Genomic DNA, 23,686 nt, shown 5'->3' on the forward strand with positions numbered 1-23,686 from the left:
ACTGTTTTGGGACTGGCACGTGGGTCTCCCTCTCCAGTCTTCCCTCACCTTTGTGACCCAGTTCTTTTGTTCTTCCTTTGTTCTTTACTGACAACTCTTTGTTTCTCTGACAGCTATGGTGCTTGTGTGGGTGTTCCACATTTAGCATGTTGTGCCTTCTGTCTGGTCCTTTCAGGGTGCTCCATACTGAACATCCTTCCTTCTTTCATCGATTGAAAATCTGTGTGCCAGGCAGGATGCTAGTGCTAAGATAAAGATGAGTTAGAAGGTTCCTTCTTGTGGTCGGACTGTCTCCCTTCTTCTTTCTTTTTTTTTTTTCCTTTTTAGCATTGTATTGTGCTTTAGGTGAAGTTTATGAATTGTTCTATGACATTAGTTTCCCCCCACCAAATAAATGTGTCAAGACTCTTTCCCATGTCTATTCTGCCTTCTCCAGTTTCTGCCCTCCGGTTTCCCTAACCCTGGTTGTCTTCTCTCTCATCTTTAGTTTGGGGCTAATGCTGCCCTTTTGGTCTCATATAGCTGATTCTATTAAGGAACACATTCCTCATGGGTGTTATTATTTATTTTATAAACCAATTTGTCATTTAGTTAAAAAATGACTTCAGGAGTGGCTTCAGGCCTGGATTCAAAGGTTGTCTTAGGGCCAACAGCTCTGAAGTTCCTTTAGTTTCTATTAGTCCATTAAGTATGGTATTTTTAATGAATTTGAATTTTGTTCTACACTTTTCTCTCATTCTAGCTGGGACATTCTACTGTGTCCTGGTGAGAGTGGTCAGTAGTAGGTGGGCACTATCTAGTTCTTGCTGTGGTTCACGTGCGCTGATTTCTTCTTTGAGTCTTTGGTTACCTCGTTCTCCTTTGCTCCAGATGGAAAGAGGCAAATAGTTGAATCTTAGATGGCCACTCAAAAAAATCTAAGAGCCCAGACACTTCTTACCACAGTAGGATGCAGAGCATTATCTTTATTAACTATACTATGAGTCCTGGTGTGGCACTGCAGGTTAATGTGCTGGACAGCAACGTTGGTTTGAACCTCAAGGTTGCCACTTCAAACTCAGCAACCGTCCTCCAAAACCCTATATAGGCTCACTATGAGTCGAAACCTACTTGATGGCACTTAACAACAACAACAACAACATGCTAACTGATCTAAATGTTACCCGAGACTTCAAGTCCAATAACTCAGTCCCATGAGATGCTAAAATGTTTCCATGGCTGTGTCCCATATGTGTACCTGCAGCACATATAAATACCCACGACTTTGCCCATAGGTGGAATCCTGGGGTGGCCTGTAGGACAGACGGTGCACTGGACCACATTGTCAGTTTGAGCCATAAGTTCGGTGATTCAAACCCACTAGTCGCTCCTAGGAAACTCTATATAGGATCACTATGAGTCGGAACCAATTCAACAAGCATTCCCATTTATGGACTCCTGGTGTGGTGCTATAGGATCAGCACTTGACTGCTAACCACAAGGTCGGCAGTTCAAACCCACCAGCCGCTCCTCAGAAACCCTATACAGGGTCGCTGTGAGTCGGAACCAACTCATCGGCACTTAACAACAACAACATACCCATGTATGCACTTGCATGCCCTCCGATATGCTTTCTTCCATCTGTACAGCATACATATCTACCTATGTAACTATTCATACAGTTTGGGGTATGACAGTTGCAGAATTGTATGTGGTATAGTAGTTACCATTGTTGTTGTTAAGTGCTGTGAAGTCGGTTCTGACTCATAGCAACCCTGAATAGTGTTTCCCAGGAGTGGCTGATGAGCTTGAACTGATGACCTTGTGGTTCAAACCGACCTTGCAGTCCAACGCATTAACCCACAGCGCCACACCAGGACTCCAGTAGTTACCAAAGTTGGCTTTTGTTCTTAAATACCTCTCAGTATCTTCATTTGTCTTGGTCATGTTTTGTTTTTTGTTTTATGTTTTTTAAGTTTTTATTGTGAATTGAGTGAAAGTTTACAAGGCAGATCATCAGTTTTACATTCAACAAAGCATATACTTTGTTTCATTAAAATGATTATAATCCCCTCCGTGGACCATCAGTTAACAGTATTTCTCTCTATTCATTTTAGCTCTTTCATTTGTTTTTTAAACACTCAGCCATATGTAATAATTTGCACCACCAAAGGGTGCATTCTGCATCTGCCTCCTGGCCGCCAGCATGCAGCCTTTCTCTTTCCAAGAATCTAGAGTCCTCAGCTGCTTCCCCTCTCCGTATCCCCATCTCTGCCTTCCATCTCTGGTGTCACTGCTTCTCTGGTTAGGGTCCCACATTCCGCTCATGCGCTTCTCCCTTGATGGTCCTAGGGTCCTCTGTTTCTGAGCTGTAAGATTAACTACTCCCCCGTTTTTTGTTTGTTTGTTTTTAAAGTTTTTATTGTGAATTATGTGATAGTTTACATGGGAGATCATTAGCTTTACATTCATCCTATCGTATATCGTTTCATTGCCATGATTACAATCCCCTCCATGCATCATCAAGCCTTTCCCCTGGTCATCAGCACACAGCCCCTCTCTCTCTCTGGGTCTAGAGTCCCCAGCCGCTCCCTCTCTCCACGTCATCGTCTCTACCTCCGTCTCTGGTGTTATTGTTTCTCTGGGTAGGGTCCTGCTCTCCGCTCTTCTCCCTTGATGGTCCCAGGGACCTCCGCTCCTGGACTGCAAAGTCAATCACTCCCCTCCTTTTGCTACAAATCGTCTACCTTTACATTTCCAACCCTCACAGGCAGTCCTGAGTAACAATTATTCACTGTTGTACCACATGAATGTTATCCCATCTCCTTTCATCAGCCCCACCCAGACAAATTGGATAATACTTAGTGGAGATTCTACCTTCCTCCGCGCCCTCTGAATCTAGGCTCCCACTTGAAAGCTTGTAACCCGGTCACTTCTTGCCTTTGTAGCTCCCCCATTTTGGGTAGCCAATGTCCAAGTTGCCCATCCCTGTCTACAATGTGTATGGAGGAGATGGGAATGATCCTTGCTGTAAAGATTTGTTCCCTCTTTTGAGCTACTGCATCCATTTGTGTAGGTCAAGTTCATCAAATTGTATCAGATTACTTTTTTTCTCTTCTTTCTTCTTCTAGTTGAGTTCTGATCATCCAGTCATTGAAGCCAGGTCAAGTGGGTTTTATCTGCAAGTGTGGGTGTTCTTGTGCATATGCCCAGTCTTCTTATCAGCTGGATGCTTCACTCTCCACTCTAGTTCTCTGTGGCTATGTCACTGCCTCTGGGCCCAGGAGTCCCAGATCTTGCCAAACTTCTGGCCAACCAGGTCTCCACTCGGGTTCACAGGAGTCTATTGAACGTGGTTGGACTTAGCTCACAGCTTCATTGCTGTTTTTCTCTCACTTCCCCTTACTGATGACCAACGTGGCCACCAGTCAGAGCTCATGTCTGCTCGTGTATTCCCGTTGAGTCTTGGTCTTGGAAGGGGTTTGCCCTGAGGGGACCTGACCACTTGCCTTGATGTCTCCTGGGAGAGCTACTTGTTTGTTCTTGTAGTAATCAGTCTGACTGCCATTATTGTTTTGTATTTTTCCTGTTGGTCTTTCTTTCAAGAAGTATCTTCTGTTCTTTTAGCCGCTCCAGGCTGGTCTGCTTGTCCTTTCAAGTGGCAGTTTCCAACCTCAGAAGATTCTAGATGGGGTTCAGGATTCCACCTATGGTCTTATGTAATGCAAAGGCTCCACAGGAAGCCTCCTTTACTGTAGTCCCCTTTTTTTTGTTACAAAACTTCTACCTTTATAATTGTGACAGTCACGATTAGTCATGATAACAATTACTCACTATTGAATCATAAGAATCTTATCCCCATCTCTTTTTACCAGACTCATCTAGACAAGGTGAAAACTATTCAGCAGGGATTGTTTCTTTCCCCACACGCTGTTAAACTAAGCTCCCCCTTGAAACCTTGTAAGCCAGTCACTCCGTGCCTTTATCGCCCCTCATTTTGAGTAGCCAATGTCTAAGTTGACCTCTTGGTCATGTTTTGCTGGCTTCCCTTTGTCATCATTTCTTTTAGTTGACTGAATGTCCTCTTTGATCAAAGAGTCTGTCCTTTGCCCTTTTTTTTTTTAAATTGAATCGTTTTGTTTATTTGTTCTTGAGATACTGAAGGTTTTTTTAATATATATTTTAAATATTAGACCTTTATTAGGTCATTGAAGGAAAAAAAAAAAATTCCAGTCTATAGGTTCTCTTTTTACTCTTCCAGTGAAATCTTTCGATAAGCAAATATATTTAATTTGGGGGCCTCCCAGTTCTCTAGTTTGACTTCTGTTTGTGTCTAGTTGTTGGAAAGCCTGTTTATACCATAAGTTAGGGTTTGTGCTTACATTATATTCCAGGAACTTTACAGTTTTAGATTTAACATTTAATTAAGTCTTTTAATCTACTTTACATTTGTTTTTGTGTATGGTGTGAGATATGGATCCTGTTTCATTTTTCTGCAAATGGACACCCAGTTTTGCCAGACCATATGCTAAATAAACGAGATCATTTTTCCCCATTGAATGGACTTCAACTCTGTTGATGATCAGTTGTTCCTAGTTGGATGGACATGCTTCTGGTTCTCAATTCTGGTTCACTGGTCTGTGTGTATGTCCTTGTACCAGTACAAGGCTGTTTTGATTATATGGCTATGTAGTAAGTTTTGAAGTCATGAGGCCTTTTACTTTGTTCTCCTTTAATAATGCTTTAGCGTTTCAGGACTTCTTTTCTTTCCATATAAAATTGGAGATTCGTTTTTGTATTTCATTGAAGAATATTGTTCAGGATTGGCTTGGGTTTGTATTCTATCTATATAGGTCACTTTGGTTACTATGGACATTGTCACAGTGTTAACTCCTCCAGTCCATAAGCGTGCTATGGTTTTCCATCTAAGTCCATTTCTTTTGGTTTCATGCATTAATATTTTGTAGTTTTCTTTGTATAAGTCCTTTATGTCACTAGTTATATTTATTCCTTTGGGGGGAGCTGTTGTAAATGGTATTGTTTTCTTGAATTCCTTTTCGAAATACTTGTTAGTGTAGAGATATCCAACTCATTTTTGTATATTCATCTTGTACCCTGTCACTTTACTGAGCCCATCTGTTAGTTCCAGTAACTTTTTTGTGGCATCTCTGGATTTTTCTGTGTATAAAATCATGTCATATGCATATATAGAAATAGTTTTACTTCTTCCCTACCAATTTGGATGACCTTTATTGCACTTTCTAGGACTTTCAGTGCAATATTGAATAGGAGTGGTGATACGAGACATTCCCATTCTCAAGGGAAATGCTGTCATACTCTCTCCATTGAGAATAATGTTGGTTGTTGATTTTATACCTATGCCTTTAATTTATTTATTTTTCATATGCCTTTAATTTTTTTGAGGAATTTCCTTCTCTTCCTTTTTTGAGTTTTTATTGGGGAAAGGTGTTAGATTTTATCAAATGTCTTCTCTGCATTGATTGACATAGTCATGTGAATATTTTCCTTTGTTTTAAATATATGGTGAATTACATTGATCAGTTTCCTAATATTGAACCACCCATGCATCCCTAATTGTGAAGTCACATCTGACTGTGAAATACTATTTTATTGGTATGCTATTGTATTCTGTTGGCTAGAATTTTGTTAAGAATTTTTGGGTCTAAATTCCTAAGGGATTTTGGTCTGTAATCTTGTCTCTTTTTTTGTGTTACCTTAGGTGTCCTAGAATGAATTAGGGAATATCCTTCTTTTTGTTCTTTCTGGAATAATTTGAGTAGACTTGGTGTCAATTATTCTCTGAATGTTTATACAACTCTCTAGTGAAGCCATCTGGGTCAGAACTTGCTTTTGTTTCGAGTTTTTTGTTGTTGTTGTTGTTGTTTTAATGACATCTTCAATTTGTTATGGGCCTATTCAGGGTTTCTACCACTGCTTGTTAGCTTAGGTAGGTAGTGTGTAGAAATCAATTACTTTTCTTACAGGTTTTCAAATCTATTAGATTTCTGTAATAGTTCTTTTTATCTCAGTTGGTCCTGTTGTAATGTTCCTCATTTTCATTTTTTAGTTTATTTGTGGCTTCTCATTTTCTTCATTTGTCAATTTGTCAACTTTATTGATTCTCTTGAGTCAACTTCTAATTTTTTTATTTCTTTTCGATTATTTTTCTGGTTTCTATTTCATTTATTTCTGCTCTCATCTTTATTATTTCTATTCTTCTGGTACTTCTTTTTCTGTTCCTTCTGTATTTGTTCAAGTTGTTGGGTTAAATTACAGATTTGGTGCCTTTATGTATGTGTATTTATTGCCATAAAATTTCCCCTGAGAATTACTTTTGCTGTGGCCCAGAGGTGTTGGTATGTTGTATCTTCATTTTCATTTGATTCTAAGAATTTTCTAAGTTTGTTTGAAACTTTTCCTGTAACCTAGTCGTTTTTATGTGAGGTGTTATTCTGTTTCCACATTTGTTTGTTTGTTTGTTGCTCTTTCTGTTATTGTGCTTTGTAATGTGTTGATTTTTTATTTATTGAAACTTGTTTTTTGGCCTGGAATATGGTCTGTTCTGGAGAAGGGTCTGTGTATACTGGCTGTGGTCTCCACAGAGCACAGAAGTTTTAGGAGAAGGGTTGAAAAATTGGAATTAAAAGATAATGTGGATGTTATCAAAACTGTTTAAAGTTCTCATATATATGATAAGTTTAAAGAGAATATGTAAGAGGACTTTAAACAGTTTATGTATATGTATATATATATATAGGAGCTCTGGTAGCGTAGTGGTTACGAATCGGGCTGCGAACCTTAAGGTCAGCGGTTCGAAACTACCAGTTGCTCCGCGGGAGAAAGATGAGGCTTTCTACTCCCGTAAAGATTTACACCCTCGGAAACCCTGTACAGGGTCGCTATGGGTCGGAACCGACTCGATGGCACTTAACAACAACAACAACATATATATATATGATGCACTGATGGCACAGTGATCAAAGTGTTGGTAACTTTTGCTAACCAAAAGTTTAGTGGTTCAAATCCAAGTGCCCTGAGGGAGAAAAGAGCTGATGATCAGTTCCAATAAAGATGAAAGCCAGGAACTCTTATAGGGTGGTTATGGTCTGGACTGTAGGGTCCCTCTGAGTCAGAATCACCTCAGCAGCAAGTATGAATACAGCAGGTGTTTCAGGTAGGTTGAAAGAAATATTCTTGGTACATTTCATGAGAAAGGCATTCAAATTTTAAGAAATTTTTAATCCGACATTTTCATGTAAGCTAGGCTAGAGCCAAGAATTAAAATCAAATAAGGAGCACATATTTCCGTATGCTAAGCACAGCAAGTCCGGGTATGGCACTGTAGGATAAGCACTGGAATACTAACCACGGTCAGCAGTTCAAACCCACCAGGTGCTCCTTGACAACTCTATACAGGGTTGCTATGAGTTGGAACTGACTCAATGGCACTTAACAACAACAAACACAGGAAAGTAACCAAAAATGTAAAATAATTCTTGACCTCAAAGGACTTATAATCAGATTACTCTCTTATCCCACACTGTGTAGAATTTCAAAGTAACACTACTTTTATCACCTTTTTTTAAAAATTGCTCTTTTGACTTTCCTTGGTTTTAGAGTCCTTTGTCATGGATAAAAGGCTTGAAGTGGGGGGAGTACGTAGGCTCCCCCAGTGCCCCAGTACCTGTGGTCTGCTTCAGCCAACCCCACGGAGAAAGATTTGGCTCCCTCCAGGCTCTGCCCACAAGGGCCATCTGTGGCTTGTCCCGAAACTTCTGTCTTCTGATGACGTACAGCAAAGAACAAGGTAAAATGAAAGGGCAATAGAAATCATCTAAGACATGTCTTCCCTACTATTTGAATGTCTCAAGCTCATCTGTGCCATTTTATTTCTAAAGTTTTCTAAGTTCTCAGTAGAAAACTATCAAATCATGATTATTTCATTCAGTGTAAGAATTAAAGCATGCTATAGAGTCCTGGTATGGCACCATAGAATAAGCACTAGACTGCTAACCACAAGGTCTGCTATGCAAACCCACCATCCACCCCTCAGAAACCCTATGCAGGGTCTCTACAAGTTAGAAGTGACTCAAAGGCACTTAACAACAATAACATGTAAAGAAACCAGAAATAAATGCAATGCCGTTTGAAGCAATAGGTCACATTTGAAGGAGACAGAAATAAATGAGCATGCTCCCAGAATAAAGCAGTATCATTTTGATACTTCCACTTGAGGACTTGGAGTCCCAAAACAGATGGATGTAATTGACCAACAAATCTGTTATTGCAGAAGATGCAGCCCTGAGAGCCAAACCAGCCAACAAACAAGGGACTCAGAGTAGCCTTGGAAATGCAAGGGGGCTTCAAAAGTTTATGGAAAAATCAAATGATCTTTTAATTATATTTTCCCACGAACTTTTTGAAGCTCCCTCAAATTAAAAAAACAACAACCCTGAGAAGCAGTTCTTTTGTGGGCCTCTTACACAGGCTCACTAAAAGCACCATGTGGGAAGTGGTGCAAAGGCCCTGTTCAGATCGCCAGATGTCCGCTGAGTCATCCCTACAAATGCAGCCACTGCCACTCAGCTGCTCTTGACTGTGTAGGGTTTCTGGAGCTGTACATCGTAATGTGAGCAGAAAGCCTCACTTTTCTCCTGCAGAGCAACTGGTGGGTTTGAACTGCCAACCTTGCAGTTAGCTATTCAGTGCGTATTCTTCAGTATCAACCTAAATTAACCATTTCACTAAATGCAAAAAACCTCTCCCCTCTGACTTGTCATGGGGCCGTAACAGGAGTGTCAGGTTGTATGCTGTTTGCCCGATGGCCACTTTGTGGACTGCATGCTTCCTAGCAGTGCGTACCATTAGTGGTCAACAGTGCTTCTTACCAGCACCCTGCGCCTGGAGTCCGGAAACTTTCCACTAGCTCTGCATTACAAGGATGCCCACCCCCATGCCAAACAGCTCCCTTAAAGGAATGAAAGTGTGCTCCCGGGACTCAGTCTAGAGTCTATCATGGATTGAATGGTTGCTTTTATAGTTTGAGGAACAAGAAGGGAGCACAGTACTTCTGTAGGGTAAGCACTGGACCGTGGACGACAAGCCCACCAGCTGCTCTGAGGAAGAAGGAAGAGGCTTTCTGCTCACACAAAGGTACAGCCTCAGGAGCCCTGTATGGGGTTGGTATCAGTAGGAATCAACTTAACAGCACTTCACAATAACAAGAACTAAGAAAGGATGCATACTGTTTCATTAAAGCTTAGTGAGTTCATGGAAAATCATTATATGTTTAATGAAATTGCAATAGGATTTCTTCTCACTTGTATTTTGCAGTTAGTTGTAAGATGTGTTATAAGTAGTTCACTACTAATAATGCTTAAAATAGGAAAACTTGTTAATGATCTGCCATCAATAATAAATTAGAGTCGCTTGAGACTGAAGATTAGAATATTGTTGTTAAATGCCATGGAGTCAGTTCCAACTCATAGTGGCCCTATCTAGGGTTTCTGAGGAGAGGCTGGTAGGTTTGAACCACCTACCTTGTGGTTCAAACCAATCTTATGGTCCAGTGCTTATCCTACAGAGAACACACCAGGACTCCGAAGATGAGAACTTTGAAGCAAGTATCTTTTGAGCGGAAGAGAAAGGACTAGTATTATGCTTAGCATTGTGGGTGTTATATATGTGGAATGTAATTCCCAACCCGTCTTATTTGTGCCATTACAGTCACAAGCCTTCATTGTGCCCTTGATAGCTGTGTTCATTCAAATTTCCCTGTACTTTCTTGCAAAATGAATTTGGGATTTGTCAAAATCGAGAAAAGTCCAAAGAGGTCATGTAGCATGATGCTTCTGGCTGTGACCTCAGGTTGGTGACTTCCTAGCTGTGTGACATGGGGAGAGTGGCTTAAGCTGTCCAGGTCCTGATGTTTGGCCTGGAAAAATGGGAATAACAGCAGGATTTACTTCACAGGGTAACTAATTATAAGGTGTGGAAATGCTTAGCCCAGTGCCGGGCTCGTTAATGGACTGAGAACATTGTGGAGTCAGGGACCAGTGCCTAGTAGTCTCCGCAGGCCCACTGCGGGGCCACTGAATAGGGTGTACAGGTGAAAGTTAGGTCATGTTTGAATGGCTAGAAAATATTAAGTTTTATTGTTATATAAATAACAACTAGGTCGCTATTGTTAAGTACCATCGAGCCATTTTTGACTCATAGTGACCGTGTGTAGGGTTTCCGGGGCTATACGTGTTTGCAGGAGCAGAAACAACCTCATCTTTTTCCCATGGAGTGGCTGGTGGGCTCGAACCACTGACCTTGTGATCCACAATCCATTGCTTATCCTACAAAGCCACAAACCAGGTAGTTTTGCATAATTATATATATATATATATATATATATATATATAATACAATGAAACAACTAGACTGAGATGGCCCAGTAGAGGCCAATTACTTAAGAACTGTGCCTCAAAATTACCTGAGTGCTTTCTATCAAAATATACTTACTCACTTGGGTCCCACTTGAAATACACTAGAGCCTGAGTTTGATCCTACGCATGTTGAAAACGCAGTTTCATCGTGAGCTTTGATTTAAGATTCACTGTTCTAATAACGAGTAGCTCAGTCATTCACTACTCATGGTGACCCCTGTGTATGTCAGAGTAGAACTCTTGTCCCTAGACCTCTTCAGTGACTGGCTTTTTGGCAATAGACCCCCATACCTTACGGTGCCTCTGGTTGGGCTCAAACCGTAGCCCTTTGGTTAGCCGCTGAGCACATGAACCCTTTGCCCCCAAGCACTCACAGTTCTAACAGGCAACTGAAAAGTCTATTTTCTGTAAAAAAAAAAAAAAAAAAAAGAAAGTGCATTTTGTATTGCTGTAATGAGAAATTGGAAGAGTTATTAAATACGTTTTGTTCATATATTTCATGTTCAGGTTATTGAGAACCTGAATTAGGGAAGGCTCTGAGAGGGCCTGAGCCCTAACTGGAAGGTTGGTAATTGGAACCAGTCAGCACCTCCAAAGGAGAAAGATGTCACAACCTGATCCCTAAAGACCGTCAGGCTTGGGTACCCAATAGAGCACTTCTCCTGTGGGGTCACTAGGAGTCAGAGTCAACTCAATGGCAGTTGGTTTAGTTTGGTTGGTGCCAGATTTAGTAAGTTTATTTCAGTTCCTTTATTGCTAGGCTCATGTCAACATTTGGTAGTATGCTCTGCAAAACAGAAAGATATCTATGTATTTCATTTTCAATGTATTATTGATTTACTAAAAAAAAAAGACGTATTCTACGCTGAGTATGTTGTTAGGTTATAGATTAAACAAAGCACTTCTTTCTTCTTAAGTAATTTAAAACACTCTCTGTTCCAAGGGCAGTACCACATTTATGGCATTTATGCTACATTTGGGAGCATGGTGCCTCCATATGATAAGCACTGGACTGCGAACCACAAGGTTTGTGGTTCAAGCCCACCAGCCACTCCATGGGAGAAAGATGAGGCTTTCTGCTCCCTGGAAGATTGAAAGCCTCAGAAACCCTACTCAGGGTCGCTATGTGTCAGAATGGACTTGATGGCACTTAACAACAATGATAATGGTGCATTTAGCTATATTCAGCATACCAACAAGACACAAACTGAGATCGGTGTCAAAAGAGGATATCACTTTTGGTAAATTTTTATGCCACATGGCGTCGTGTTCTTTTGTAAAGGAATCGAGAGAGAGAAGATAAGCTCGTTGACTGAAGGTCCCCACACAAAGTTCCTGAAGTCATCATCCCCTTTCAGGGCAAGTGTTGCTTCTGTTTTGGCAAAGCCCTCTTTCGAATGCCAATCATTGTCTCTTCTGATTTAACCAGGGGAGATCCAGAATAGTCACTTAAACAATACTGATTTTATTTTTCTCTTTGTAAGGAAAGGTGTCTCAGAACCTAAAGCATTAAGCATTGTCTCTTACAAGAATTTCTGAACAAAAGCTTCAGATCTGTGTTAAGTAAATCCCCATCAAAAATACCATGAACAGAAAAGAATAGTTACATTCTAAGAATCCTCTTAATGTGACAGAATATTGAATGATTTGCACTGGGATGGAATTGTGTTCTGCTCTATAAACTTTGACTTTCCACCTGCCACTCTTCAGGCAGTCAGGTGACCCCAGAGTGGCAGCTGTCTGACGCGTCTGTCCCTCCTTGTCTTTGAGGTGTGAGAAGTATGAACAGCACCGACGTGCAGTGGTCAGCTATCCTGAGCTGGGGCTATGCCGATAACATTTTACGGTTGAAGAGTAAACAAAGTGAGCCTCCGATAAACTTCATACAAAGTTCCCAACAGTACCAGGTAAACTTTTCTGTGAAATACTTGAAAATCGTTCAATGTAACACTTGGAAAAGGAGCCAGACTAATGGCAGCTGTAGCCGGCGTCTGTCCAATCCAAGAAGCTACTGGTGGTGTACCTCCTCTAACAGTGGGGATAGGCCTCTCCTGTTTGTGGTGTGCTGGCTATGTCCTCAGGTTTGTTTTCTCCCCATTGTCTCATGGAGAGAGTATCGTATCATAAGCTGTTCTTACTCAGCGCCAGCTGATGGCCCAAGGTTAGAATGAAATCAGCCTCCTTCCTTCTCAGTGCTCTTAGACTGCAGAGCCACTTCTGGAAGCAGTGTGCCACCGTCTGTACCTGACTCTAACTCGATGGGCCAAATCAAGCATCATGATATATGATATAGCAGAAAGAATATTGGGCTGAAAACCCTGTGATTTGGATTCATGTCCCTTACTTTGTTATTTACTAACTATGTAGTCCTGAAGATGTAACTTAACCTTTCTAAACATGAATTTCTAAACAAGGAAATAGTATCATAGTACTCACCTATAGAAGTCCTGGTGTGGTGCTGTGGGTTAATGTGCTGGGCTGCAAAGTCAGTTTGAACTGCAAGGGCAGCAGTTCAAACTCACCAGCTGCTCCTCAGAAATCCCATACAGGGTCACAGTGGATCAGAACTGATTTGATGGCACTTAACAACAACAACAACAACAACTCGCTCATAAGGGAGTGTGGTGACTCTGTAGGAACGGGGTCAGCAGTTCGAGTCTGCAGGAGAAAGATGAGGCTTTCTGCTCCAGTAAAGGGTTATGGCCTGGGAAACCCTAGACAGGGTTACTATGAGTCAGAACCAGTGCAACAGTGCTAAACAACTGATAAGGATGTTGTAAAAGAGTGTCCCGTGTTTGTGGAAGTACTTTGTAAATTATGAAGCATCAGGGAAATGCACAGTACTGCCCAATGTTTGTGTTTTATGCAGGGAACCCGGATGGTACAGTGGTTACGTGCTCAGCTGCTAACTGAAAGGTCATTAGTTCAAACCATCAGCCTCTCTTCAGGAGAACGATGGGGCAGTCTGATTCCTTAGAGAATTCCAGCCTTGGAAACTCATGGGACAGTTCTATTTTGTCCTACAGGTTCACTGTGAGTCGGGATCAACTCAAGGGCCCATAAAAACAGTAGTCTGTGTGCGAGATCTTTTTCCTTTGACTTTCTGTGTGAAGGTTCTTTTTACCTTTTTTTTTTTACGAATTGGGCTGCGAACCTTAAGGTCAGCAGTTTGAAACTACGAGCTGCTCCACGGGAGAAAGATGAGGCTTTCTACTACTGTAAAGATTTACAGCCTTGGACACCCTGTACAGGGTCACTATGAGTCGGTTCCAACTCCACAGCACGTAACCACCATCACCTATATAATGGAATCCTGGTGTGGTACTGTAGGATACAGCACTGGATCATGAAGTCAGTTTGAACCACAGGGCTGGCGGTTCAAACTCACCAGCCTCTCCTAAGAAACCCTATACAGAGGTTTTATGATTCGGCACCGACTTGACAGCACTTAACAACAGCAACCACCTATATAACATCTGCTCTGTATTCATGTGTCCTAAAATGTATTCCTATTCCCTGAGCACTTAAGTCCTGGTGTGGCACGGTAAGATAAGCACTGAACCGCAAAGTCAGTGGTTCAAACCCACCAGCCTCTCCTTGGAAACCCTGTACGCGGTCGCTGTGAGACAGAACTGACTTGATGTCACTTAAAACAAACAAGCACTTTGGAGATAGAGTAAGCCACTTTGGGGGAATTTTTTTTGCAGTGAAAGCAAGGAGAGAAAAGACTTATTTTCTTAGCCCGCAAAATACATGGGGAAAAGATCACCACCATTGGTTGTCTGGTTCCAGTGGATCCTTTATATTTTTCAATTTTAAACCATTTTTATCAGTAAGGTTCAGAAATAGGAATAAAAGGATGGTGATTGTTATTGTTGTTGTTAAGTGCCATTGAGTCGATTCCAATTCATAGCAGCCATTTATAGGATTTCCAAGGAGTGGCTGGTGGATCTGAACCACCCATCTTAGGTTACCAGTCCATTGCTTATACTATAGCACCATACCAGGACTCCAACCTTATTAACTTTTCATAGTAATGTAACCATTCATCTCAAAAGTGTTTATATCATTCAAGTTTGGCAGGCACATATCTTAAAAGATAAAACAATATTCTCATAAACCCTTTAATAAAATAGGATCGATGCTGTGGCAAAATACAGTGTGCTAAAGTACTTGCTGTAAAATGACTAATTGGATGAAAATGTCATATTTCATTTTGTTCCTTAGAAATTAATTGCCCTGTCATTAATTCTTGAGCTTGAGAAAGTTCATCTAGAATAGCATATCAAGACATTCTGAGATTCACTTATGTGATCTGTTTCGTCGTCATTGTGAATGTCTAGAGGCCGCTGTGTCTTTTCACTCCTCTCCCGGTGTTCCTAGTAACTGACCGTCTTCCTCTTCGTGCCCTCTCTCACCTAGTATTGGTGGGAAATTGAAAAATTTTGAATTTCCAACTGAGTTCAATGAAAACTAAAAGCAGACTACACAGAGTGGTGTCTCTAGTCTTCTTTTATACTTTCTTGAAAGACAATGCCCTATTTTGGGCAATGCAATAAGAAAACAAAGATGTGATTTATTTCATTTAGTATCTTCCTGGGTGATTCTTCCCATTTCCTATTATTTTCCTTTGTTTTTTAAGCATTTTCTGTTAAGTGCCATTGAGTTGGTTCTGACTCATAGTGACCCTGCGTAGTTTCCAAGGAGTGGCTGGGTGAGCTTGAGCCACCGACCTTGGGATTCAAACTGATGTTGCAGCATTGTTAGGAATAAAAGAGTAATGATAAAATAATTCCCAGAATGATGAAGTAGCAAAATATTTCAAGATCCAGGAAAACATAAGATCATTAAAATCCTAGTTAGTATGTAAATTAGGTGTAGAAAAGGTTAAGTGGACCCATAACCATACTTACAAGACGGTATGCGTCTATATGCCCGTTGTGTTTTTCTTTGGAAAACCACTAAGAAAGAATAAAAGTTAGGAAGCATTAGTCTTTATACTCCAAAAAAGAAACTCCCCACTAAAATTGGCTCCAGTGCACCTGGATGATATGTTGAATGTTACAAGGAGCAGGATTCCTGAAAGGCATTTTCTCATTGAAGACATTCGTAGGTCCAGGGAAATAAGTCAGCCAAAGACACTTTAGAGGACAATGGACTTGAGGAACCTGGGCGTGAGGTGGGGCCGGCCTTGGGATGAGGAAGCATTTCCTCCTCTCATTTGGAGGTGCAGAGCAGGAAGAGGCAGAACCGTCACCTGTGGCCTCCCATCTTCTTGGAGAAGTGAGGGGATGTGGGGACAGCTTCCAGGAGCGCTGGCCTGGTCTGTAGCGAGTGTCTTCAGGACCACCTGTCAGGAGGTGTGGAGAACTGAGCTGGCCTCACACGGGCCCAAACAAGTTTCCACGCGTGTGGTTAGCACAGAGAGTGTGCACCAAAGTAATAATCTCTATTTTATTTTATTTTTTCCTTCACGTTTATCTTTCCTTCTCCTGTTTAACAATCTATAACACTGTTAGAGTCAAAAGCTCTTTTTATATCCATCCTGTCTCTCCACCCAAAGAAAAAAACAAATAAGATGTAATACAGAAACATCAGTGTGTAATACACCCTCAAGCAACCTTGCGTCTACTCAGATAGCTACTGAAGAAATTGTTATATTTCTAAGAAGCAAATGGCCACAAATGTAAAATGTAAAATTATAGACTACATTATAGTACACCTGTAATTGCAAAACCGCTTTTAGACATCTGGCTTAAAGTTACAGACTGTTCTTTTATTTATATCTGACACCATTCTAATCATTTCAGGTAAAATGTTTACCTTAGATTGTGTGCTTGTCGATATTTTTAAATAGTTGTCAGAAAAGCAGAAGTGTCACTGATCTGTCCTTTTCCAAAGGTGACTAGCTGTGTCTGGGTCCCCGACAGTTGCCAGCTGTTCACCGGGAGCAGATGTGGTGTCATCACAGCCTATACGAACAGGCTCACCAGCTGCACGGTAGGCCTGTCCTCGCTTCATGGGGGCAGGGGGTTTCCATGGCCTCATGGGAAGGAAGAAAACCTTTGTAAATTCACTTCATTTTTTACAAAATTAACTTGAAAAAAAATTACATTTTTAATTACATATGTGTTCTCCCACATGAACTCTTAAAATGTAAAAGGTCACCTTATGAAACTCGTCATTGAGGTTTATTAGGATCCTGGTAAACTTTATGAATAAGTTTTAAAGTGTTATTGTATGTTTCAGAAGCAGTATTTTGGGTTTTGATCTGTTTTATATTTAGGATCTTTTGTTATATGTGGACGCTTGCCTATAGTCTCAATATTGTTGTCTTTTCCTTTTTTGTGATCAACTACCTCTGGTGCAATTAAGGAGAAATGACAAATGTAGGGTAGTCGTAAAAATTATCATTCTAATCTTTGCTTTTCTCTGGTTTATTTCTCCCAATATTATTTTGTCTATCCTATTAATTAGGAACCCTGGTAGTAAAGTGCGTTGTGAGTTGGGCTGCTAACTGCAAGGTCAACAGTTCAAATCTACCAGGTGCTCCTCAGGAGAAAGATGAGACTTTCTGTTCCTGTAAAGGTTTACAGCCTGAGAAACATTACACGGGGTCACTGTGCATCAGAACCGACGCCATGGCACACAACCACCATAACCACCATTCTGTTGATTGTGTTGTGTTTGTTAAGTGCTGTCGAGTTAGTTCTGACTCGTAGCAACCCTGTATAGGGTTTCCAACGAGCAGCTCGTGAGTTTGAATTCAAACCAGCCTTGTATTTCAGTGCTTATCCTACAGGGCCACATGAGGACTCTATTGATAAAGTAAAGTACTGGGTAAAGCCCGTATTCTTGGCATAGAATGAATCACAAGTCCTTCTTTCTTTGTGGTCCAGGCTTATTCCCTTTTAAACTTTAACTAAGGTTCTCTGAGTATAAATCTGACTTACCTTGTTTCTCCCTCTCAGCCTTGTTACAGAAGTTAGGCATGTGTGGAGCTCTGCAGGCTGTGAGGCATGGGTTCTGAGAAAGGTTCACACAGAGGAGGAAACACCAAATGTCAGGGCCCTGGGAAACCACACATAAACTGGAGCTGAGAGGACCCACTTGTGAATTCACTAAGTGCAAAAAAGAGGAAAGAACATTTCAGGCAGAGGAAACAGAGTTTCAGGCAGTTTTACGAAGTTATAAAGCTTACAGCACAACATGGACTCAAAGGCATGGTATTTTGTGATATGGTGAATAACTGTGTAACTGGAGTGTAACATGTGGGGAAAGATATGTAAAAACAGGGCACCGAAGCCACTGATAATGTTCTTATATGCTGTAAGAAATGTTACTTAACCTAGTCAGAGAAGTGGTGTGACTTCTGAAAGTCTCCTGTCTCACTGCCTGCATTCGGCCCAGCTGGGTTTACACACAACTCAGAAACCACACTCACATTCATGGGATGTTAGCAGGTTACAGTTTGGGGTCAGAAGTGTTCAGGGCACAGTTCTTCCATTCAGGACAGCCTCCCTCTGCTCAGGATGCCTCCCCAGGCAGGGGTCTCTCTGGCCCTCAGCCCCTTGGCCCAGCCTCTGCCTGCTCCAGCAATGTTACAAAGCCCTTTCAGAGCTGCTGATAAATGCTCACAGGGCACAGCACTCCTCCATAACCCACAACCTGAAGGTGCTCAGCTCTAGCTTCATGGGTCAGCAAACCTAACTCCCCAATTGTTGTTGTTGTTGTTAAAGTGTTGTCAAGTTGGTTCCAACCCATAGTGACCCTATATAGGGTTTCCAAGGAGCAGCTGATGAGCTTGAACTGCCAACCTTGCAGTTCAAATGACTTTGCAGTCCAGTGCATTAACCCACTGCACCACACCAGGATGCCAGCTCCCCAATTAAGTGCCTGGAAATGCCCTATTCCATAAATGAGCCTCCTGCCCAGAGGCACTCAGCGTTCTGCTCTGGGGTCTGTCTGGTGCTGTCTCTTCTCAGTTCTGCTACTGCACCTCCAGTGTCTCAGCTGTCTGTCCCTGGGTCCCAGAGGTCAATTGGCAGGGATCTCAGGGTCCAAAGGCTATGCACTTCACTCCTGTCTCATCTTCCTTGTTGGTAGTGAGATGCCCCTCCTGCGTCCGAGGTCTGAGATGACTCATTAAATTCCCACATTAGAGTTCCAAGTTTTCAAATTAACCCTGTTAACACCCACTCACAACTGAACCATCTAATCCATTGGTGTCTTCCCCCATCCTCTCTTACCCGGACCCATCAGGAAACGTCGTCGTTCAGTGGGAGCTTACAAAGACCAGCTAGAAGAGACATTAAATAATTCACTGCACTGCATTCCCAAAGGCTGAAAACGAATGCTAATTTTATCACATCTCTAATACTTACCCCTGGCATTGCATTTCTTCTCTAAGCTCACCCTTCTGTTTCATCTGTCCCACAAATAGACTCTTATCACTGCTGTTAGTGTTAAGCAGTTTTTTTGCTTACAGACTCAGATCACTTTGCACTATGACATAGTTACCTTTTTTTAAAGCAAGCTTCATCTTTTGCTTTTTATTTCCTCTTGCTTTTTCTGATACTTTGAGCAGCCTTGTTCTTAGTTTTCCTCATTTCTGATCTCTCTACAATTAAGATGTTTAATTGTACACTAATACAACAGGCAGTATAATAGATATTTAAAATTTAAAAATTGAAGTGTCTCTATAGGAGCATTTGTGTACCGAGTAGCTTTGAGCCTTATCAAAGTTGTAGCAATTATGATCTGAATATTCCAGGATATGGCTTTTTTTTCATTTTTAAGTTACATTAGACTTGTGAAGGCTTCTGTTGCTTACTTTTCCTGAGGTACTTGCCTGAAAACAGATTTTCCAGCTTAGTTATAAGGGTTTTATTTTTCTCCTAAATATTAGATAATTGAGTCATGAAATTACCAGTTACTATTTAAACCATGTGATGTGCTATAGGATAAAAACTGGGCTGCTAATCCAAAGGTTGACAGTTCAAACCCACCAGCTGCTCCTCAGAAACCCTATATAGGGCCACTATGAGTCAACCAGCTTGACAGCACTTAACAGCAACAACATTTAAACACTATCAAAAAGGCATGTGTGGTTTTATTGTTTTTAATGTCTTTATCAGCTTTACTCTTTAAAAAGGGATTGAAACATATGTTTGATAAAAATGCTTGAGTCACTTGGGGGTTTTTTTATTATTGAAATGCTGTGTTCCCTAGGCTACCTTTTATTGTGCTTTTTACCTTAAACTTTGACTAGCTTTTTAAATTCCAGCCATCAGAGATGGAGATGGAGTCTCAGACGCATCTGTATGGGCATACAGAAGAGATAACCAGCTTGTTGGTATGCAAGCCATACAGTGTGTTGATCAGTGTGAGCAGAGATGGGACGTGCATCCTGTGGGACTTGAACAGGTACAGAGGACTCTACCATAGGCAGGGCTACTTTCCAGGTGTCATTGCTGAGGGTCTGAAACACATGCTTTAGAATACTGCCTCTGTGTTGTAATCCTCTTAAGCATGGAATGCAAACTGGCTTTTAAAATGATACTGAAATCAAAAGATCAATTCAGGAAAATATGTATGCCTTATGAATACATACACTGAGGGAAATAATGATGCAAAAATAAAGATATTATAATGGCATTGAACAATCATATGTAATTCGTGCGTTTTTATCTTTCAGACTGTGCTACGTACAAAGCTTGGCCGGACACAAAAGCCCTGTCACAGCTGTTACTGCCAGTGAGACTACAGGTGATATTGCCACTGTGTGTGACTCAGGTGAGCAGCACCCACCACAGGGAAGCCCAGGGACGTGCCTTCCACAGCTCAGACTTCTTGTGGCTCTGCTCTTGCTTCGGATGTTCACGTTCTACCTTTGTTACATTCCTTCTGCCTAACTGATACGCAGTAGCAGATGACCCACTTTGAGTATATTTCTTTCAGTGCCTGAGAGAGGATAATGTTGTTGTTAAATACCATTGAGTTGGTTGTGACACACGGGATTTCTGGGAATCGGATGGTGAATTTGAACTGCCGACCTTGTGGTTCAAACAGACCTTGCAGTTGAATGCTACCCTACAGCATATAGTTTGCTTAGAATTTTACGTGGTCAAAATATATCTCTTAGACAAAGATTTTGGTTTGTTTGTTAGTTTTTTTTTTTTTAATACGAGGGGATGACAGACAGCCTTTGGGCAAACAAAAAACATTAGGCTTTAGCATTATGAGCTTGCTTTTTAAAAAAATCAAACTGCTGAGGAATTACAAACATTTTGAGCTTCCACCTGCCTGCACTCAGCTCCCACCCTGGGGACTGCCCCACCTATTGCAGAGCTTGGAGCACAGGGCTTGAGCGGACCCGTTCAGAGGGCAGACGCTCCCGGAGAGCTAGCAGGGCCACAGGAACTAGCGTGGTCTATCCCAGGTGGCCCTCATTGCCACGTTGGGCATTGTCAGCATGGATATAGGGCAAATTGGGGTGCTCACATCACAGGGAGACAGAGAGAGGCATTGTAGACGTCATCAGACACAGCCGCACCATCTGCCTGCAGCCACAACCCCCGCCCTCCACTTCTTTGGCCTAGGCCAGCCCTCTGCCCAGCCTCCGAGCCTCAGGCCCACCCATCAAGACGCAGGAAAGCCCAAACTCAGACGACCTTGACTAGTTGTTCACCACCAATAACAAAGCAATCCTGCTGTGGTTCTGTGGGTTAATGCGCCAGACTGCAAAGCCTTTTGAACTGCAAGGAATGTAATTTGAGCTCACCAGCTGCCCCTTGGAAACCCTATACTGGGTCGCTGTGGGTCACGATCAACTCCACAGCATATCAACAAGGAGAAGAGCTCAGAAGAGGCTGAAAGAGAGTTAGGACACTAAAGACTTACTTACATTAAGCTACGCTTTTTTCTTCTCTTTCTTCTGCCCCTCCTTTTTTTTTACCTTTTTCCCCATCGTTTTTTTTTTTTTTTTCCTGTTTTGTTTTTTGTTGTTGTTCTTTTGCATTGTTTTTCTCTCATTATCGCTTTTGTTTTTGATTTTGCTTTTGGTTTTGTTTTCTGCCCAACTGGTGTTGTTTGGCTGTCACATAGCCTCCCTTCTGCTATTGGAGGACTCTTTGTCCCCCTAAATTACACGAAAAGAGTCAGAAACTGCTTCCAAATAGCCAAGCTGTAATAACACTTTATAAAACACCAAAAGCCAGGCAAGAACCAAGACCAGCTGCCATAAACCAGGGAAACAGACAACACCTGTAAAAGTTACTCTGAGCTAAGCAATAAGAAGAGTGAAAAGGGAAGAACACATCCTGATCACATCTTCCTGGAGGTAATCAGAAAGCATAAAAAAGTACCAAAATACATAATTAATTACTAGGGACACAGACAAACATTAAACATGTCCAAGACGCAAAAGCAGATGACCATATCGGCACATGTCTAGAAAAAAGATAAAATATCTGAGACAAATGAACCAGAAGTAGACCTTCTCTCCGTGCTGGAAGGAGGGTAGGCCTTGGAAATACCTGAGAAAGAATTCAGAAAAATGATTATAAAATGTTTCAAAACACTTTACAATGGAGTTGAGAAAAATAAGGAAGCAATCAGAAAAGCGCTACAGGAACAATCAAACAAGATAGATACAGCATTGGTAACAATCCAAAACCTATAGAAAGAGGTCCAAACAATCAATAACAAAATGGGAGAAATAGAAAACTCTCTGAAAGGGCAGAGGAGTAGAATAGATGAGATGGAAGGAAGAATCAGTGAGCTGGAAGACAAGTCTCTCAATACCACTAAGATAAAAGAACAAACACAAAAAAGGATAAAAAATTTCAGAGGAAGGTCTAAGATTCACATTGGACAACATGAAGAGGAATAACCTAGGAATTATTGGCATTCCAGAACAAAATGAGTCACACAAGTCCACAGAGGAAATAGTCGAAGAACTACTGGAAGAAAATTTCTCTAACATCCTCAAAAGTGAAAAAATAAACATACAAGAAGCCCAACGAAGTCCAGGAAGGGTGGACTCCAAAAGAAAATCACCAAGACATATTATAGTCAAGCTCTCCAAACTCAAAGACAAGGAGACTCTCCTGAATGCAACAAGAGAAAACAGAAGGGTCGCATACAAAGGCGAACAAGTCAGACTAAGCTCAGACTCCTCAGCAGGAACCATGCAAGCGAGAAGGCAATGGGGAGACATATATAAAACCCTGCAAGAAAAAAATTGCGAACCAAGAATCCTTTATCCAGCAAAGCTATCAATCAAATATGAGGGTGTAATTGAAACATTCCAGGATAAACAGAAGCTATGGGACTTCACCAAAGCCAACCCTGTGCTACAAAACTTCCTTAAGGGAGTTCTGTGAACCGAGAACCAACAAGAACAGACAACAACCAGAGATTGACATACGTGGCAACACCTCCCTGAATTAAGTCAACAGAAAGAAGAAATGTTAACAAAATAAAACTATTAAGAACAAATTCACAGACTCTGGGAGGGCAGTCTTTGACCAAAACAAGTACAATGCAAAAGAAGGTGAACACGTAGGAACAGAGATCCAGACAGTGAGTAGGTCAGGTAGATTACAGGATAAAACAGACTGCAATAAATGAAGAGAGAAGTCAATGGACCATAAGGCAACCTCAAAGAAAATTAACACTTCACAGCATACCAAGAGAATGAGAATCCAAGAAAAATATGAAAACATTAAAACTATGAGGAAACGCACAAGAAAGAACACAAAAATATGAATTCAACAGAGAAAGACAAACAGAACAGAGAAGCAGCAACACCACAAAAAAAACAAATATAAGGCCAGCAAATAATCAATACCTATCAATAAGGAGCTCTGATAGTGTAGTGGTTACAAATTGGGCTGCAAACCTTGAGGCCAGCAGTTCGAAACTACCAGCCACTCCGCGGGAGAAAGATGAGGCATTCTGCTCCCGTAAAGATTTACAGCCTCGGAAACCATGTACAGGGTCGCTATGGGTCGGAAACGACTCGATGGCACTTAACAACAACAAATCGATAATTACACTGAACGTAATTGGATTGAATGCACCTGTTAAGAGATGGAGGGTGGCAGAATGGATAAGAAAACAAGATCCTTCAATATGCTGTCTGCAAGAGACAGAAACAGATTAAAAGTGAAAGGATCGGAAAAAATAGACCAAGCTAACTGTAATAAAAACCAAAAAGGAGTGGCAGTGCTAATCTCGGATAAAATAAA

At 41.3% G+C, this 23,686-nt stretch overlaps 1 protein-coding gene across 1 annotated transcript in view; it reads left to right on the forward strand.

Moving 5' to 3' along the window:
• LYST (lysosomal trafficking regulator) overlaps positions 1-23,686 on the forward strand; it is a 222,988-nt gene that overhangs the window by 191,539 nt on the left and 7,763 nt on the right. Inside the window, exons 44-48 of the mRNA XM_006872009.1 lie at positions 7,618-7,807; positions 12,204-12,340; positions 16,335-16,433; positions 19,720-19,859; positions 20,131-20,228. Coding sequence (XP_006872071.1) covers positions 7,618-7,807; positions 12,204-12,340; positions 16,335-16,433; positions 19,720-19,859; positions 20,131-20,228 — 664 coding nt within the window. The remainder of the gene's footprint in view (positions 1-7,617; positions 7,808-12,203; positions 12,341-16,334; positions 16,434-19,719; positions 19,860-20,130; positions 20,229-23,686) is intronic.

Source organism: Chrysochloris asiatica, unplaced genomic scaffold (genome assembly GCF_000296735.1).
Source record: "Chrysochloris asiatica unplaced genomic scaffold, ChrAsi1.0 scaffold00179, whole genome shotgun sequence".
NCBI lineage: Eukaryota > Metazoa > Chordata > Mammalia > Afrosoricida > Chrysochloridae > Chrysochloris > Chrysochloris asiatica.